The sequence below is a fragment of the Lontra canadensis genome, unplaced genomic scaffold, assembly GCF_010015895.1.
Source record: "Lontra canadensis isolate GAN:19392208 unplaced genomic scaffold, GSC_riverotter_1.0 scaffold116, whole genome shotgun sequence".
Lineage (NCBI taxonomy): Eukaryota > Metazoa > Chordata > Mammalia > Carnivora > Mustelidae > Lontra > Lontra canadensis.
Window position 1 is genome coordinate 840,930 of NW_022631110.1, and position 20,458 is coordinate 861,387.

Consider the following 20,458-nt stretch of genomic DNA (forward strand, 5'->3'; position numbering starts at 1 on the left):
ACATCTAGTGGGTAGAGGCCAAGGATGTTCCTGAATATTCTACAGGGCACAAGATAGCCCCCACCACAAAGAATAATCCAGCCCAAAATGCCAATAGTGCAAACTGTGTATCTAATGAGGGACTTGTATTTAGAATACATAAAGAACTCTTACAGCCTAATAATACAAAGACAAATAACCCAGGTTAAAAACAGGCCAAGGACCTGAATAGACATTTCCGGAAAGATGATATACAAGAGGCCAATAAGCACGTGCAAGGATGCTCCGTATCCTCAGGCCTCGTGGAAATGCAAATCAAAGTCACAAGGAGATACAACTTCACGCCCAACTGGGATGGCTAGAATCAAAAGACAGATAATCATGGGGCATCCGGCTGGCTTGGTCGGTAGAGCACACAACTATTAACCCGGGGGTTGTAAGTTCGAGCCCCATGTGGAATGTAGAGATTACTTAAAAACAAAATCTTAAAAAAAGAGAGAGAGACAGTAACAAGTATGAGGAGGTGAAGAAACCGGGACCCTCGTACAGTGCTGGCAGGAAGAAAAGTTGTTATATTGGGACAGTTCCTCATGAGTTTAAATATACTGTCACCATATGACTTACAATTTCACTCCTAGGGGTACATAGATGAAATGAAAACATGTCTGCACCACAACCTGTATACCAATGGTCACAGCAGCATTATTCCTAGTAGTCAAAAAGTAGAAATAACCCAAATGTCATCAATGGATGGATAGATTGCTAAAATGTGTTGTGTTCATCTAATGGAATATTATTGAGCAATAAAAAGAAACAAAGTACTGATAGATGCTGTAACACAGACAGACCTAGACCATTATACTAAGCGAGAGGAGTCAGTCACAAAAGGCCACATAGACATGAAATGCCAGAACAGGCAAATCCATAGAGACCCAAAACAGATTAATGGCTATCTCGAGCTGGGGGTGACAGTAGGTTGGGGATGTCAGCTAAGGGGTGTAACATTTCTTTTGAGGTAATGAGAATGGTCCAAAATGGATTATGGTGATGGTTGTACAGATCTGTGAATATGCTGAAGGCCATTGAATTATGCATTTCAAATGGCTAAATTTTATGGTATGTAATTATCTCTCAATAACAATGTTTAAAAAAAAAGTGATCATGGGGTGGGGGGGTACCTGGGTGGCTCACTGGGTTAAGCAACTGCCTTTGGCTCAGGTCATGATCTCGGGGTCCCGGATCGTGCCCCATATCGGGCTCCCTGCTCAGCAGGGAGTCTGCTTCTCCGTCTCCCTCTCCCTCAGCTCATGCTCATACACGCACATGTTCTCTCTCTCTCACTCTCTCTCTCAAATAAATAAAATCTTAAAAAAAAAAAAAAAAGCGATCACAGGACACATCTGGCTCAGCAGGAAGAGCATGCAACTCTTAATCTGGGGGTCATGAGTTTGAGCCCCACGTTGGTTTGTAGGCATTACTCAAAATAAATAATAAATAAATTTAAAAAAAGCAATCACAATGGTGAGGTGTGCAGTCTGACAGAGATGGGCACGAGGCACAGAAGGCAGAGGCAAGGAAAGACCAGAGGTCAGGATAGGCTTCCCAGGATGAATAGGAAGTTGTCTGTCATCAGGTCTGGTTGACTTTTTAAATTCTTCACTGGTTTTATTGAGATTCCAGGGGGAGGGAGGTCGAAGGATGGGGACCATCTCAGGTATACGGAGTATCAGGATACATTGAAAAACACCGTTCAGATTGTCTAAACATAAACCCTATGCATGGGAGGGACAGGGACACCTCGACTTGAATTCCAGTAGTCCCCATTATCCATGGTTTTATATTGTCGGAGGGTCAGTCTAGCTGCTAGTCCCCTCACTTCGTCTCACCACAGGCATTTGATCAGCCCACAGCAGCACAAGAAGGGGGAGCCCAGCACAATAAGACATTTTGAGAGACGGTGAGAGACCACACTCCACTAACTTTTATTACAGCACAAAATTATAACTGCCCTATTTTATTATTAGCTATTGTTCATCTTATTGTGCCTCATTTATGAATTAAGCTCTACCATAGGTGTGGAGGGGGAGGAAAAAATAGAGTATATATTAGGGTTGCGTACCATCCTGTGTCAGGCATTCACTGGGGGTCTTGGCATATCTTCCCCACGGACAAGGGGGACTAGTGTAGCAAAGCCGCAGGTGACAGAGCACAGTGGCCTTCAGTCCTAGCCAAAGAACTTGGGCTGAATATTTTATAGGAAAAAGAATCAGTGAAAGCTGGGAAGCACCAAAAGAAATCAGTCCAGGACTGTGTTTCTTCAAGGCACAGCTGATAAGAGGGACTATGGAGAGCAGAGCCATTTGATATAAAAATAATAGCAGCAGTAGTGATAATAATAATAAAATCATATCTAACTTAAAACATCCTGATGTGGTAAGGACAACATAATGATAATAAAAATAATATCCCTTTATGCGTTTTGGCCAGACCCAGAAACAAAATGACCATGACCGACCCCAGAAAGATGAATAAGCCACTTACCACAGGAACACGGGCGTTTGGCTCAAATTCTGTGGAATCAGCATCTAAAGATGAAGAAATGAGGTCAATAATTCACCAGTATTGCTGAAAAATATGTTAAGTAATAAGAATTTTTTTAATAAAAGGTTACTAGCAAGTAGCAGGCCTACCTCTCAAGTTCAGGCAGTTTCTTGCAAACTCTATCACTGCTAGCTGCATGCCGAGGCACACTCCTATTTGAAAAAGCATATACATAAAGCAAATGAGCACCTTGTGTATTACTTCCTATTTCCTGTTCTTTCCTTTCCTGCCCACCTCCTTCACCTAGAACGCAGGCTCGGACAGAGCAAGACGGCCTGCCGGGTTTGCTCCTGTGCCCTCTGCACTCACATGTGTGGCAAAGGCAGGAGGCCACCCAGACTTGAAGAAGAAGGAATTCGAGGTCAGAAAGGGGCAAGAAAAGACAGGGCAAGGTCCCAAAGGCAAATCTGACTGCTCCCAAATTTTCCTCTAACTCGAAGCATGTGAGAGGGATGCAGGGCTGGCCCAGAGCACCCGATTCCGCCCAAGGAGGTGTACCGACACCCCAGCTCTGGAGGGAGACTTGACACTCCCTCTTCTCAGAGGGCAGCCTGAGGCTGGCCAGCGGGCTGGGATCTAAGGGGCGGGAAGTGGGCGCCAGGCGCCGGGCGCAGAACAGGCCTATAACGTCACTGCGGGAGAACAGCAGCAGCTGGGGGAAGCCGGCATCTGCACGGCGGGCTCGGGCAGGCTGGCGAGCAGGGAAGGCAGGTGCAGGACGGAACGGAGCAGACAACCCGATGAGGAGGAAAACAAAACACCTGCGTAGCCCCCAGCAGGCTGCGACAGCGATGGGCCCTTCACCCATCTCCACATCCAGCAATTCTCTCCACTCAACAAACGCCAAGGAGCATTCCAGATGTTTTAATAGACTTATCTAAGGTATGCAAGGAACTCATCAGAGAAGGGCAACCAGTATACTTGGCCCGAAACAGCTGAGTGCTTTAAGGGGGGGAAGTTCAGAAAGTTCCAAATGGCTAAGACATAAAGAGACGCTGCGTCAAACAGAAAGCTCAAGAGTTGCAAACTATCTTAATATCCCTGCTGTTCTTTAAAGTCTTTTTAAAAATAAATAAATAAAATTTGAACAAAGACATTAAAAAGACTTGGCTCTACCAAATTTTAGCAGAGCTCTTCCTGTGACGTAGGATGGTCTCTTCTAGCTGGAAGTGGTGAAAAGATGAATTTGGGTGAAAACGGGAAAAGATAAGGGCAGGTGTACACAGCAGCTTCTCTCAGCCTCTTGCTACCCAACCAGAATGGTGCTAAGTTCTCCCAGGCCAACAGCCTTTTCTACAAAGGGCCAGACAGTAAACATTTTAGGCTTTGCAGGCTGTAGGCCTTGAACTCTGCCACTGCACCATAAAAGCAGCCACATTCCATATGTAAACACATTGGTGTGCTTTATTCCAGTAAAGTCTTATTTACAAAAACAGGACACAGTTTGCTGGCCCCCCATGGCAGACTTTTTGGCACCTGAATATTCAAATCTGAGTTCACACATTTCCTGTTAACAAATTCTATGAAATGTTACCCCTACTACTAGATATCAACAATCTAAAAAAGTCATCGTTAAAATGCATAATCTTGAGTTTTACCCAGGAAAGGGATCTTCTTTGCCCGTGCCCAGGAAATGGCCTGGAGTTTCCCCAACGTTCCTCGGATTCCGAAGCCTCCCGGCACAAGAACACCACTGCAATCAACATAACACAAGGGTGAACTTGACATTGTTTTTCTTTTTAAAACTCTGATTTTCATGGGTACCTGGGTGGCTCAGTGGGTTAAAGCCTCTGCCTTCAGCTCAGGTCATGATCCCAGGGTCCTAGGATCGAGCCCCACATCGGGCTCTCTGCTCAGCGGGGAGCCTGCTTCCTCCTCTCTCTCTGCCTGTCTCTCTGCCTACTTGTGATCTCTCTGTCAAATAAATAAATAAAATCTTAAAAAAAAAAAAAAAAGTTGCGGCGCCTGGGTGGCTCAGTTAGTTGAGCAACTGCCTTCGGCTCAGGTCATGATCCTGGAGTCCCGGGATCGAGTCCCACATCGGGCTCCCTGCTCGGTGGGGTGTCTGCTTCTCCTGCTGACCTCTCTACTCTCATGCTCTCTTTCTCTCTCAAATAAAATCTTAAAAAAAAAAAAAAAAAGTTAAGATCTCTTGCATAATCAGAAAGAGTTAAGCTGGTAAAATCAGCCTAAAATTTCAATTGCTAATTAAATAGTGGCACATGAAAGTCTCCTGGCTAACAGACACTTCAGAGACCTTTTAGGCAAACACTCATTGGAGAAGACAAGAGTTCAAGGACTAACTGGGAGGGTCATTCTACCCTCACAATACCGTGTTGCCGCCAAAAGTTCTGTCGATTTCTTACAAAATAAAACCTACAATCAAATGATGTAAAAAAGAAAATATAACCAAGAAGGAAGAGTTGCGTCCTTGTACTTTAACTGTGCATATGTAAGATCCATTTCTGTATCTTTCAGTAGAATCAGCCCCCTTTCTCCCCAATATCGGATCCCCATTGTCCCCCAAAATAAAACCCATTTCCACTGCACATGCCACAAACATGAATGTGGCACATTTCAAAGGACATGAGGGGACGATGCAGCGTGACCACCCTTAATGACCACAAGTATGACAGACTACCTTTCAAAAATGCATAAAAATTAGGAATTGGGGTCAATCAGATCGTTATGGGAAAAGCACAATGGCATTCTCCTAACTGGTATGGGCAGTCCTCGGCACTCACTCAGCTTTGCATAGCTTCTGCCAGGCCTCATGGAATTTCACAGGGTCCTCAGTTTCGGTGGTCTGTTCCAGATCAATGGAATCTATATACTAGAAAAAAAAAAATACATACACACACACACGTATGTATATATATATCCAATAGATTAAAAACACATATAAGAAAAATAGATACTTAAAAAAAATTAAAGGAGATACTAAAAAATACTGGAGGCATCTAACACTATGACCCAACTCTTCAATAACTACTCATTTTGCAAACACTACAACGGTCACTGAGGATAGAAAAGCACAGTCTCGTCTTGGGGCTCTTACAGTCTTCCAGGAAGACTACAGAACCCAATACACAGGCACGCACACCATAGCATGACAGTGGCCACGATGGGCAAAGATAACGCTGTGGAAATAAGTGGGAGCCACACTTAATCTAGACGGCGACATTGCAGGGAAGATGGGAAGAAGCACCGTGGGGGGAGGCCTCTGGAGAGGTGATGCCCGAGCAGCTCAGCCCTCGAGGAGGAGCCTGTGTGTGCGCTTTGGGAGGCTAGCGGGAGGTTGTGTGGGAGACGCAGGGAGGAGGGAGGCAAAGAACAGCTTGTATGAAACGTCAGAGGAATCAGACAAAGGGGTGGTCACTCTGGGGCCCTCAAAACAGACTCTACCCAGGGAGAGGAGAAGTTTACATTTGAAGCCACTGGAAAGTCTTAAGGAACAGAGAGAACAGAGAGAGAGATTTTAGAAGGATCACAGCGCTTTGAGGTGGAAAATGGAGGGAAGACAGCAAACCAGGCTGGAGGCTGCTACAGGAAGCCAGGCGAGGGGAACACAGAAGCAAAGTGGTCTAAAAACAATATGACGAGACCATGACTCAAATAGTACTTCGCAGAAGCGAATGTCAACAAATTCGTCAACTGGAAAATTCATGTATGACGACTCCTAGGTAGGTAACAGTCCCTATAGACCTATATTGTTTTAGTATTTATTTTGTAAAAATTACTATCTGAACATATCTTAACATACAAACTTGTAAAGGCTTAATAAAATTGGTAATCTAACAATTTTTCTACTGCTCTTTTCTTTTCTCTACGAGGGGCTGGGGGACTCGGAGGAGCCGGAAGAGCGGAAAGTGAAGTGTTCCTTGGAAAGCCACAGATACGAAGCGATTACGGACGTGTCTAGGGTGGCTCAGTCAGTTACGCGTCAGGGCTCTTGATTTTGGCTCAGGTCATGATCCCAGGGTCCTGGGATCGAGCCCCGCATCAGGCTCTCTGCTCAGCAGGGAACCTGCTTCCCTTCCTCTCTCTCTCTCTGCCTGCCTCTCTGCCTACCTGTGATCTCTCTCTGTCAAATAAATAAATTAAATCTTTAAAAAAGATAAAAGGAATATCATTAAATATAACATAGATACATATGTCTAGAAAGCTATGCATCAAACTGGGAACAACAGGTACGGCAGAGAAGCAGGATTTCAGGGAGGAGGGATCTCCCACTTTCCGCATTTTAGATGATGCTTTGTTTAAATTTCCTACACTGAACATGTGCTACTTCTGTATCTAACAAAGACAAAGTCTAGACTCAAGCTATATATATGAAGTTCCCCAGACTTCATCGCACACACCTCTCCCCTTTGCTGACTTCGCTCTATACCTCTCAGTGTATTAAATCTTAGCCACAAGTTGGGCTATACACTCAGTACTGTGAGTCCCGGTGACAGCAATCCTGGTGGAAGTCTTGGGGATCCTTCAACACAACACGAGATACCACAGTGAATGACTGAACTATGAGGAAGACCAGCAAGGGCTCACCATCAGGTTCAATTTGTGGTTGATGGCCAAGGCTGAATGTTCCAGGGCTTTGAACACGGAGGCGTAGCAGTCCCTGAGTTTGGTGTATTTGCCAACCAAGGCTATGGAGCACGTTTTCTGCAACCTTTCATACCTGAGATGAAAGACCAGCTTAAGGGTTATATGCATGTAATGTAACATCACAAATAAAATGACAGCCACTGTTCTTATCTCAAGGCACCTCTTAAAACCTTAAGGACAGACGAGCCTCGAACTTGATGTACTTAACTCAAATCCCCACTCCACTCCACCCCTAGTGAATGAAAATCTGAGTGCCAACAGATTGCAAAATCATAAGCAACCCCAGTGTTGGCTTACATAAGCAGGCAGAGACATAAATCCACGGAAATTGTATCAGAGAAACAGTTAAAACCATTAAAAGTAAAAAAGCTCTCCCCATCTCATAAAAATGAGCTGTCCTTAAACTCGTTTATAAGGTGACACTGTATAAGAAAAATGCATTCTGAATGTCAACTGGAAACATTTCAATATTAACTTTATAAGGTGACGTTATATAAGAAAATGCATTCAAACTGTCTACATTAAAAACGGTTACAGTTCCAGCTGGCCCACAAAGGAAGGTTATTCATGGCATGTCTGAAGAATGGCACTAAGAGAACTATTTAAAATATTACAAGCCATTTACATCATTTTTATGAGAAAATTCCATTCCACCTAAGATGTTCAATCACATTTACCACTAAAGACACAATGTTTACTGTTACTTTTGTACTCTGTACAACGAACATGAAAATTGTCCGGTCTGGTTCTACGTATGTAGAAACATCATCTTGGGGCTGAAGATGTTTTAGGGCCTGGAAGCAAACCCTTCCCCAAATACCTTAGAACAGAAAGGTTGCCGTGAGCGGGAACATTCCTCGCTCATAGCAACATCTGCAAAGGGTGCCACAGAAACGCGACTGCGAATAGGCTGGGAGGAGAAAAATGCAGAAGCGGCTAGGAAGTTCAAACTGACAGTAAAGGTGACTTCCGAGGAAGGTGACTGAAGAACCTCAGAGAAGTTAAACTGCTAAACCGAATTCTACGTCGCTCGGGAGACTACGTGGCTGCACAGGCTCCCCCTCATCCCTACACAAAGGACACTGGTGACAAAGCAAGTTGGTTTCAAGGCAAGATTCCAATGCAATGACAGAGGGAAGCGCTGTCCAGGCCAGATTTGGGCCTGGGGAACTGGTGATCACCACCACATTTGAGCACATCTGCTGGAATGAGCCCTTCTCCCTTATTCTCACGCCACCGCGGAAGTGGGGATGGCCCAGGGAAAAGGGTTGCCATCCAGGAACGGTATGTATCCTGAGCGCACTCCCCTTGTGCTCTCTTCACTCTCGGGGCCTGCAGGTGAGGCTCGTGTGGCCCTGTCTGGACCAGCCAAGCTCTCGCCTGCCCTGGACCTAACTCCAGGCCCGCTTTGCAGGCCCACTCCACACACAGGTCCCCGGGGAGGCAAGCTGTCTCCACTTTGTCTGGGGTCCCAGAAAAGCTCTGCCATCCAATTCAACCAGGAACCCCTGGCCTCTGAACAGCACTGGATCTCCATGAACAAGGCTGCCCTTTGACCCCTGCTTGCCTTCTTGTATCTCTCTACAGGCTGTACTGAAGGGACAGTACATACCGCCATTACCAATAAACCCACATCACCACGAGAAACCGATGCTCAATATTCCTTTTGCTTAAAGACTGTGGTGAGCTGAATGGTGGCCCCCAAAACCTATGTCCTCCAGAACCTGTGGATGTGACCATATCTGGAAGAAGGGTCTTTGCGGATACAATCAAGTTAAGATAAGCATCCTTATACAAGCGGGGTGGGGGAGGTGGAGAGAGAGAGAGAAGAAGTGGAGAGACACAGAGAAGGCCACGTAAGGACAGAGGCAGAATGTGGGCTCCCTCGGAGCCTCTGGAAGAAACCAATCCTGCTGATGCCTTGGTTTTGAACTTCGGACCTTCACAACTGATAGTTTATGCCACCCAGTTGGCAGTCATTTGTTACAGCAGCCAAGAAACTGACATGAAGAGCAGACACTGGCTTTTAAAAGCACAGCACCTCGGAGTATAATTTAGAGCTATTTCCAATAAAAGGAGTTACAGACTAAAATTTCTAATGCTTAAAGAGGATCAACCCCAAGCTACTCAGAAAATTCCCCCAAAGCTACTAATTCCTTAAGCATTCTGGAGGGCTGAAGCTTAACTGTATCAGCGTGCAAGACAGTACCCAAGTTCAGAAACTGCACTTTGGCCCTGATTTTACTTGTCCCAGATATTCAAAGACACTTTTTTAAATTTGTAAGTGACAGGGCAAGAACACTTCAATCTACTGATCATCTACCAAGGTCAGTGATTTCGTCACCTTCAAACCACTTTAATTATTGTTACCAACCTCAGTAACCAATACTCAGTGCCCAATGCGAGATTAAGGTCTTACGTGTTTTCTCTCATCATTATCACAATGTGGGTACTAATTATATATATATGGGTGGGAGAACAAGTCCAGAGAGGTTAAGTAATCTACCCAAACACACACAACTAGTGAGAGAAGCTGGGATCTCAATCCAGAGTGCCTCATGCCAGAGCTTACCTTTTTTTTTTCCAATTGAAATATAAGTGAAAATAACATTATATTAGATTCAGGGATACAACATAGTGATTCAGTGTTTGTATGTATCACGAAACGATCACCACAGTAAGTCTAATTAACATCCATCACCACACAGTTATAATTTTTTTTTCTTATGATGAGAACTTTCAGGATCTACTCCTTAGCAACACCAGAGCCGACGTTTGTCACCGCTGTCCACTACCTAAGCAGCACAAAAAAGCCAGGCAGTCAGGACTTTATGGAGTGATGCCTTGTCTACATTTAGTCAAAGAAAATAGGTGACAGGGATTTAATTTCCATATGAACTTCCAATGAGACAAGCCTTGTTGAAATTAATATCGTTGTCTGAAAGCTAGAACCTGTCTGAGGTTTTAATAACAATGCTGCCAGTTAATAACTCCAGGATGGAGCAATAATGACAGAGCCTACTCTCATTCAAAAGGGATTTACTTTAGGAAATGTTAGCCAAGTCTTTAAAAACAAGCAAAACAGGGGCGCTTGGCTGGCTCAGCTGGAAGACCTTGTGACTCTTGATTTCAGGGTCCTTGAGTCTGACCCCCACATTGGGTGTAGATACGACTAAAAAATATATAAATAAACTTAAAAAAAAAAAAAACAAGCAAAACAAACAGCAAAAAAATTGTGACATTTAAACCTGTTTAAAATGTTTGGAAACTGAGAAATCAATCAATCCATCAAAATGTTTCCAGAATTTGAAAGAAAAAAAAATCATTCCAGAATCCAAATTCCTTCTATTCACTTTCATTTAAGTAGGACAAAATCAAAAGCCCCAGAAATCTTCAAAGAATACAGCAAAACACTCTACCAATGTATTAAAGCTTTAGATAAATCCATACCAAAACATATACATACAGAAAGCTGAATGTGGCATAGGTATCCTTTAAGGTATGTCTCAATCCTACCCCCAAACCCAAGAATTATTATTAAAGATTACATCAATAATTCCTTTCACGTACCTGTCAGCCATATTTCTCCACTTGAAAAGCAAATTACTTGCAGAATCACCAATGGGCAGATCCAATCTCTCTTTAAAATATTTAACAATGCCTTGTTCCTCCAAAAGCACAGGCACTCGATATGTGGACGAAACATCATGGATACATATGACCTGATTAATGATGATAAAACACCATATTTAAATGGAACACCTCAAATATGCCACAAGAAGGAGTTCAAGAATGAGCCAAAACTCAAGAGACATGGCAGTTCATTTATACTGAAGAAAATCAAGAGCCCAGTGACCCAAACAAGAGGCAGAATTAACACAAGCTTACTTTGATCTAATTATAAAACTCTTTGAACACATTATTCCAATTCTGGAAACATGGATGCCATGGTAGAATCAATTTTATATATATATATCTGATCTTTGTTCTCAATTCCTGGCACAAAGCTTCAAAAACCTTTGGAAATTCCTGAGTGACAGGTGCATCTTTGTTATGCTAATGAGGCGACTCCTGGTGGCCCCTAGATGGCTTCAGTATGAGAGGTGGTCACGAGAAAACCCAAGCAGGATTGGAAACTTTCAGCCCCCTGACCTCCAAGGATAATAAGGGGGCTGGAAAATGAGTTTGACCTTGAGCTTGGGATCCTCCCATGCTTTGCCCTGTGTATCTCTTTATCTGGCTGTTCCTCCACACTCTTTATAATCAAATGCTGGTAATAAGTATAACATTTTCCTGAGTTCCATGAATCATTCTAGAGAATTATTGAACCTGAGGGGGTTATGGGAAGCCCCAAATCTGTAGTCAGCCAGGCAGAAGTGTCGGTGGCTCAGGGACACTGGAAACTTGTGGCTGGTGACTGAAGTGGGGGGCCGTCTTGTAAAGAACTCAGCCCTCAGTGTGCGGAACCCCACTCCAGGTGGTTGGTGTCACAGTTGAACTGCAGGACCCCAGCTGGTATCAGAGAACGGGTGTTGACATGTGGATGCTTTATGGGTCAATATCCAAGACGCATGGCCCAAGGCATCACCTAAATCCAGGCTAAAGCAGTAACATTGAATATGTGCACTGTGTCTTCTCAATGTGGGTGTGTGGTTCGTGTGTGTGTGTGTGTGTGTGCTTGTGTGTGTTCATTTGTTGCTGTTGCCGCTGCTGTCTACTCTCTTCCCTTGGATAAATTTTCAAGTACACACTGAACCCAGTCAAAGTAATTAGTACAGCTGTTTGAACGGCTCCTTCCAAGGTGGTACGGTTGTTTTTCACATTTACCCTAACAAGCTCTCACCACTGTCTCGAGTATATCTAAGGGGCCACCGGCAGGCATTTAAGGACCTGCCACATTCTAAATCAATGCCAAGAAATGTTCTGCTCATTCTGTGTGTTCAGTTCTTCCCAAAGCCATAGCCAAATCCACCCCAAAGTTCCTAAGCTGTTTGTACGTCACCAACTTGATACCTAGGACCACTGCGCCTCACTTGTGAATTCACCGAAGCAATTCGAAGTGCCAAGATGCCACCGACGTAAGCTCCAGCTCCGCTACTAATTACAACTAAATCTCTGGGTAGCCCAAACTCCCACGCTGGAAGATGTGGCATGTGGAACTCTTTACTCATTCATGCTCCGGTCCAGAAAGAGATTTTTTTTCAAATGTCATGGTAATGACCACATCCATAGAGATGCCTCTGACCCTCCATTCCTTCCACAGGAAACCAGAGCAGAAGATCTTTAAATGCCAGTTCACCAGGAACCAAGAAACGGGAGTGTTAACTCACATTAGAAAAAAAGATGTGCTGAAAAATGGCTAATACACTAGCCTGTGGGCTGCTGGGATAGAATTCTTCGGAACTATCGTTCTATTGAAAACAGGCTTTGGGGGCGCCTGGGTGGTTCAGTCTTTAAGCGTCTGCCTTTGGCTTAGGTCATGATCCCAGAGTCCTGGGATCGAGCCCCGCATCGGGCTCCCTGCTCAGTGGGAAGCCTGCTTCTCCCTCTCCCACTTCCCCTGCTTGTGTTCCCTCTCTCGCTGTCTCGCTCTCTGTCAAATAAATAAATAAAATCTTAAAAGAAAAGAAAAAACAGGATCTGTAGTGTTAGAAATTTGCACACTTCCCTTCTCAGAGCTCTCAGTAACCCAACTCTGAAAACTTTATCAGTCAGGAGGCTGTGTGATCCTGGTATCCTGGATCCAGAAATCTGAGGCGATGATTTTTAGGCTTCAGAGAACCCAGGGCTAAACTGAAGAAAACAAAAGTCTCTCCAAACCTCACCCTTTTCCTGAGCGCCATTCATACCACCTTTTAAACTATAGCCAACCCTGAGCCCTTACACGGAAGCCTTATTGCAAACAAGAGACAGATAAGAGAATGAAAGAAAAAAGAAAAAGCTCTCCAATACCCAGGTGGAAAGTCTCATAGGACAGAGCACTTGAGCCCAAATCACAGTACAGTTTCTAGAGCAAGGAAAAGAACTGAGGCCACTGATGTTCTCCGCGGCGATGGTGTGAATGTCAGTGTAACGTGCGGTCTGGGCAAAGTTACGCTGTAACATGGGCAAAGGAGAAATCACAGTGAAAGCAGGCAGTGGCCTGGAAGCACAAGACAAACAGAAAACAAGCAGGCTTCACAGGCTTCTCTCCCTGGTTCGAAAGCCCTCCTGGTTTTGTCCCTGTAACATAAGGAGTGATGATGCAAAGAGATACATGATCTAGGTAAAGAAATTGGGAGTCTCAGATTGTTCACTGCAGGGCAAGGAAGCCGGGGCTGGCTGGATATGAATTTCCCAAGGCTTTCCTAAGTGCCATGAAAAGTAGGACAGTCATTCCGGAGAGTCCAAACATTCGTGTCTGCAGAACTGCCTGCCTGCAAGTCATTAAAAGGCAAAGAGCAGCACTCACCTGTTCGGGGTTCACGTGACAAAACATAGAAATCTTTTCCTTCACAGCCATCTCGATGGGCGTTGAACTTCGGCAGACTATCTGTCAAAGTCGGGTGTGCACAGGTCAGCAAGCAGGAATCGGGGTGTTCATGCCACCGTTCGTTTGCGGGAGGAGGCTATGTTAATTTCTTCTTACAACCAGAGACTTGACTGTGTACCAATTCATTCTGGGCAATTCCACGGGACTATTAGAAACACCTGAGCGCTAATGTGAGCAAGTGTAATCAACTCGAATCTACCAGGAAGGGCTCAGAATGTCAAGGCATCTCTCATAAACAAGAGTGAAGGCTCACAAATGCCTCTTTTACGGGAGCTGAACTAGAGGGGGGCGTGGCAAGCGTTTTCTCTAAAGGGCCAGACAGTAAACACTGTAGCTTTTCCAAGTCAAGAAGCTACCGTCCCAATTACTCAATTGTATCCTTGCAGTACAACGGCGCTGTGGACAAATGTCAGAGACAGGTGGTACCAAGTTCCAATGAAGCTGTATTTACAGGCAGCAGGCTGGAGGCCCTTATTTACCAACCTCTCATCTAGACTGTTGGTCATAACTGGATTCCCTCTTACGAATAAGAGCAGTGACAGCCCACCTTCGTGGGTGTCAGGAAATCCCCAAGGTCCCACCTCACACTAAGGGACCCAGGGACTGTAAAAATGATGAGACATTGCACCTGCCCGGCTGCCCATGTGGCCAATCACAGAGGGACATGGAGGAGAAGAGACTGTCAATTTAGAAATGTGTGGAGCGACCATTGAGGTCTGGGAATAAGCCTTCCCTGGCCCCCCGTACAAAGAGCTCAAAGTCACAGGAACCACTTAAGAAATAAAAAGGACTTAGCTGATGTTATAGTCCAAGAAATGAAGGTCCTAGGGACGCCTGGGCGGCTCAGTGGGTTAAAGCCTCTGCCTTTGGCTCACGTCATGATCCCAGGGTCCTGGGCTCGAGCCCCACATCAGGCTCTCTGCTCAGCGGGGAGCCTGCTCCCCTTCCTCTCTCTCTGCCTGCCTCTCTGCCTACTTGTGATCTCTCTCTGCCAAATAAATAAATAAAATCTTAAAAAAAAAAAAAAAGAAATGAAGGTCCTATTCCAAGAAATTTACCCATTCTCTGTAACTCACCAGATCAGGAGACAGGCCCAACCCCCTCAGTGCACGGACACTGTTTTGTGTGGGCTTGGTTTTCTGTTCTCCGGTAGCACTGGGCTGAAAAGAAATGGGTCATTGTCAGTATATTGGATATTTAGCTCTTCTGCATAATTAAGGGCTCCCTAGTTTAAAATGTGGAAAAAACAGGCAGGCAGTCTCTCCTTTGCTGTCCTGCCTGCTGTTCCCTTGCAGTGTATTCAATAAACTTCTATCTCCTTTTTAAAAAAATGTGGAATAAACAGAATATCACAGGAAGATTTATAGAAGTTGCTTATCTGGAAAGCTCACCTGTGGGACAAGACTAACATGGATATTACAGAAATTCTCTTTTTTGGCTTTAAACTGGAATTGTCTGAATGCTTCCACAAACGGCATCCCTTCGATGTCTCCAATGGTGCCACCCAACTGGGAACAGAAAAAAAAAAGACACAAGTGACCTTCCACTGTATACAGACTAATAGAAGCATTATTAATAAACAGTGAGCGCAAGAACAGAAGTTTATAAATATACTAAAAGTCATGGAATTGTACACTTAAAGCCAGTGAAATTTATGATAGATAAATTAAACCTCACTAAGCTATTTGACGTGAAACAGAAAAGCACTGTACATCTCAGAAAGACAGACTGGAGACTAGAAAGGAAACTAAGAAGAAAGGATGCAGGATAACATAGCCAGGTAAGCAGGTAAGAGAACAGGCAGAGCGTCAAGAAGGGGAAAAAAAGCAAGGTCAAGGAGGGCTTTAAGGGGTGCCTGGGTGGTTCAGTCTGTTAAGTGTCTGACTCCTGGTTTTGGCTCAGGTCCTGATCACGTGGTCCTGGGATGGCGCCCCAAGTCAGGTTCCATGCTCAGTGGGGAGTCTGCTTGAGATTCTCTCCCTCTCCCTCTGCCCTTCACCCCCCCCAAAATAAATCAATAAATCTTTATTTTTTAAAAAGATTTTATCTATTTATCTGACAGAGAGTGAGAGTACAAGCAGGGAGAGCAACAGAGGGAGAAGGAGAAGCAGGCTCTGCACCGAGCAAGGAGCCTGATGTGGGGCTCGATCCCAGGACCCCAGGATCATGACCCAAGCCGAAGGCAGATGCTTAACTGACTGAGCCACCCAGGCACCCCAATGAATTAATCTTTTTTTTTAAAAGGAGAATTTTAAGAATGACCTGATTCCTGTGTTTATAATACCACACTGCCTGTTGTGCGGAGATATGGACTAAGTTAAGTAAATGAATTCTTCTATCACTGATTCAGTTGCGGCTTAACCCACTGAGCCACCCAGGTGCCCCGTCCCAGTGATATTCTTGACAGTGTAATCCTTTGACAAATGTTAACTTAATTTACAATGTGCTTCCAACAAGTAAGGCATTTTTTTTTAAGATTTTATTTATTTATTTGACAGATGGAGATCACAAGTAGGCAGAGAGGCAGGCAGAGAGAGAGGAGGAAGCAGGCTCCCCACTGAGCAGAGAGCCCGATGCGGGGCTCGATCCCAGGACCCTGGGATCATGACCTGAGCTGAAGGCAGAGGCTTAACCCACTGAGCCACCCAGGCGCCCCCTGAAAAGAACTTAAGACAACGGTGCTCCTGAGGAGCTCAGAATTTATCAAGGAAAATTAGGCAGCGCTAAAGAACAATAATCCAGAGTAAAACTTGGGGTTCCCAGCCGGTGCAGTCATTAAAGTGTGGGATTCTTGATCTCAGGGTCATGGGTTCAAGCCCCACATTTGGGTGTAGAGAGTATTTAAATAAACAATACTAAAAAAAAAAAAAAGTGGGGGGTAAAACTTAGGCGTTAATTGGAATGATCTGGATGCTGAGAAGGAAGAGATCATGGTGGGACCAGTCCCAGAATCCACTATCTTCTTTGGCTTCAGCTACCTGAGTAGGTCCAAAATCTACTAGGAGCCCCAACCTCTCTTCCCAGCACAACTGGGTTGTGGAGCCAACCCGTCTTTGACATCATGGATGACTCAGCAATGACTCAAACTTCGCAAGGCCCAAACAGAACTCTCCCTGGGCCCGTTTCTCTGAGTGTCTCCTATTCTTAGGCGGAAGTGTCTCTTCCTACTAACTAGCTCAAGCTGGCAGCCTAGAAACCATCCTTGATCCCTCCCTTTTCCTCACTGGATCCAGCCCCGTGGGTTATACCTGCAAAACCTCTTGAAAATCTCTCCACTGCGCTCTATATCCAGTGCCAGCACCTTAGACACCCACACCAACGCCACCTTTTGCCAGGACAATGGCAATAATCTAAACCAGGGGGTGGTGACTATGGCCTGCTGCTTGTTTTTCTATATAAAGTTGTATCAGTTGGCACAGAGCTGTGACCGTTTACTTACACACTGCCTATGGCTGCTTTCACACTACAACAGCAGACCTGACTCTCTGCCCCCTCCCAATCTAAACGGGCTCTGAGCTTCTACCCTCTCCCATCCTACCATCAAATCATTTGTCACATACCAACAGAGTGACCTTATAAAAACTCAGAATACAAAAAAAATAAAAATTTAAAAAAAAAAAAAAAACAACTCAGAATCTCTCTCTCCTGGGGCGCCTGGGTGGCTCCCTGGGCTAAAGCCTCTGCTTTTGGCTCAGGTCATGATCTCAGGGTCCTGGGATCGAGCCCTGCATTGGGCTCTCTGCTCAGTGGGAAGCCTGCTCCCCCCACCCCACGCCTGCCTCTCTGCCTACTTGTGATCTCTGTCTGTCAAATAAATAAATAAAATATTAAAAAAAAATTTAAATATGCCACTTTGCCATGAAGATTATTTTGAATTAAAAGCAATCAAAACTCCGCAGATTCAGAAGCTCCCTCCCTCCCTCTCAACTGCCTACAATTACATTGGAAAGTGAGGAATCCTGGTACCAGGAAGAGAGCCATCACCAGAGATTCCTCTTTACCTACGAAACTAAGCTGCATAACAGGGAAGTCTTTGTTGTCCAAACATCTCTGCCTCTCTGCAAATGGTCTTCCTCCCCTCTGTAACCTGCAGGCCTCTACCCCCTCTTTGGTTCAGGATATCATGTAAGCCTCATTTTGCCTGGCTGCTTTGGAATGTCTCATGTTTATATGAACTGTCTGTACAAATGTAACTAAACTATTGTTTGATTTTTCTCCTATTAATCTGTTTCATGTCAGTTTGATTTTTAGACCAGCCAGAAGAACCTTGAAGGGTAACAGTAAAATTTTCTCTCTCCAACAGGGTTTAGCTTAGTGCTCATCCCAGGACAGAAGGGTCTCAAAATTTAATTATAAGCCCTAGGTAACAGCATTCTAGTACCTGTTATCATCATTATAATGGAATCAAACTAAGGAATCTCAGGACTACATTGCTACAGAAAAAAATTATTCTTCAGTAATTTTAAGTCAGATAACAAAACATAATTAAAATTCAAGCTTCCTGGGTATGGAACAGATGTGACCTTTCTGTAGGAGAATGACAAACTTAATTATGAAAATCCTAGAAATATCACACGCCATCAGGAAATTGGCAGGGGGTGAGGGGCTGAAGTTCTTGCTCATCAACTGCAATGTACCAGAATCTAATGAGAAAAATTGCTAGGGGGGAAAAAAAAGGACTGCACTTAAACTAAACCATATAGGGACATCTGTTTTGTCGTAGGTGTACTCTAGTAATCAACAGGATATCGAAGAAAAAAAAAAAAAAAAAAAAAGAGGCAAAAACTTTAAACTTTATCCACTTCTGCCCTCACATGGCTTATAATGGTACTGCACTCCCTCAGCCAATTTGGAAGGTCCTAATAACCACTCCTCTGTGATCAGAAACCTTCAGTATTATTACTAGAATACGTTAATTATTTCCCCACACAACAAGGAAAATATCACCTATAACAATATTTTAAGATTTACCCAGAGTTGAAATCGAAGCAACAGCAAATTTATGAGATGTGCAATGTCTGCTTTGCTTTAAGGAAAGGATTCTTCTTTTTTGAAATAAAGAGAGAGACAGAAAGAAAGAATTTATTTCATTAAGCCAAGCATAAATTATTTCAGGCTTATGTGGAGAGGACCTGGACTTCTTACCAAATAAAGACTGTTAGCTCCACTGATCTGAAAAGTAAGAGCCTCACAAAAAGGCTTTGGAGACATTTCAACCACATCTACCCACTTAAAACTGAAAATTAGCTTGGCGGTCCTTCTTCAAAAGCTTAAATCATGCACAAACACAAATGTTGAGCACAACTTAAAACGAACCCAAAAGGATGCCTGACCTAGTGTCCAATAAGCCAAAATAAACATTAGGGTTATATGAAGAAGGAGTTATGCTGGGGACAACTTGTCAGTTTCTCCGTTTCCATGAAATTAAAAATGAAGACCATGAGTCCCAGAGAACAGGAGTCAGGCCTAGCAGTTATCATCGGAGCTAGTGCGTATTAAGTACTAAATTAATGCTTTCTAAGCCAAAAAAGTCCATTTAAGAGCAGGATGGAAAACTAATAATAAAGACCATAGACGTAAAAGAACAGTTCGCAAGTACAGACCTAAAATGCTTCCCTGTTGTTTTTTGGGATGGAAATTTCAGTTTAATTTGAGATGTCATTGGGGCGCCTGGGTGGCTCAGTGGGTTAAGCATCTGCCTTCAGCCCGGATCCTGATCCCAGGACTCTGAGATTGAGCTCCAAGTGGAGCTTCCTGCTCCGTGGGGAGTCTGCGTCTCACCCTACTCTTGCTCTCTGTATCACTCTCAAATAAATAAAATCTTTTTTTAAAAAATGTGAGATGTCATTGAGAATTCTTGATTTTATTGTACAAATGCAATCTTCAACAATTAGAGTCTGAATCTATAGTATACATCTTTGTAAGATGAAGGCTAAGAGAATCAGATGTGCTGACCCCAGAAGGAAACATAAAAGCTTTCTTCAAGGATGATTCTCAAAAAATAATAGAAAACTGAGAGCATGAAAAAGAAGTGTTAAGAAGGCTCATCCTCATGTCAAATTGGGCTTATATTTTAATGTTGTTCAAAGACAGCTTGATTTTACAGTAAAAAAAAAATAGATTTCCCCCAAATCAGGCGGGGTGGGGGAGGGCAACGAGAAGCATTCTGAAGATGAGGGCAAGGCTCATTCTGGAAAGCTTCACGTCTGAGGAAAACTGCTTGGAAACAGGGCAGTGAGGGTACCCGCAACCATGAGATCTCTGCAGCTGCTCAGAATCCCCTTCCTGTGTGGCCTGCTCTGGGTCTTTTGCGCCCCAGGCGCCAGGGCGTTGGAACCTGGGGCCAGCTTCTCCCATCCTGGAGGCATGGGCCTGGATAAGAATCTAGTGCACGACCAAGAGCTTTATCATGAAGCATCTAGAAGGTGTCATCAACATACCAGAAGCGGAGATGTCCCCACAAGGACTGCAACTCCATTATTTCAAAATGCATGATTATGATGGCCATAATTTGTCTGATGGACTAGAACTCTCCACAGCCATCCCTCACGTCCAAAGGAGGAAGGGAATGAACGAGTGAAGCTGAACTGATCAACTATGAGATAGAAGAGAAATGGGACATACTGTAGTCCCACTGGACAAGGGCTTGGTTGAAGAATCCTTTTAAATTTGGATAATCACGGGGCGCCTGGGTGGCTCAGTGGGTTTAAGCCTCTGCCTTCCGCTCAGGTCATGATC

The 20,458-nt window shown here is 44.2% G+C and overlaps 1 protein-coding gene across 3 annotated transcripts in view; it reads right to left on the reverse strand.

Annotated features, from left to right (window-relative positions):
- Nucleotides 1-20,458, reverse strand: part of CTPS2 (CTP synthase 2) — a 96,053-nt gene that overhangs the window by 57,448 nt on the left and 18,147 nt on the right. For all 3 annotated transcript variants that reach the window (XM_032840748.1, XM_032840746.1, XM_032840747.1), the window contains exons 5-13: nt 15,112-15,228; nt 14,797-14,880; nt 13,640-13,720; nt 10,759-10,910; nt 7,129-7,261; nt 5,325-5,413; nt 4,179-4,273; nt 2,670-2,732; nt 2,521-2,564 (exon numbers count right to left, since the gene is read on the reverse strand). In XM_032840748.1, coding sequence (XP_032696639.1) covers nt 2,521-2,564; nt 2,670-2,732; nt 4,179-4,273; nt 5,325-5,413; nt 7,129-7,261; nt 10,759-10,910; nt 13,640-13,720; nt 14,797-14,880; nt 15,112-15,228 — 858 coding nt within the window. The remainder of the gene's footprint in view (nt 1-2,520; nt 2,565-2,669; nt 2,733-4,178; nt 4,274-5,324; nt 5,414-7,128; nt 7,262-10,758; nt 10,911-13,639; nt 13,721-14,796; nt 14,881-15,111; nt 15,229-20,458) is intronic.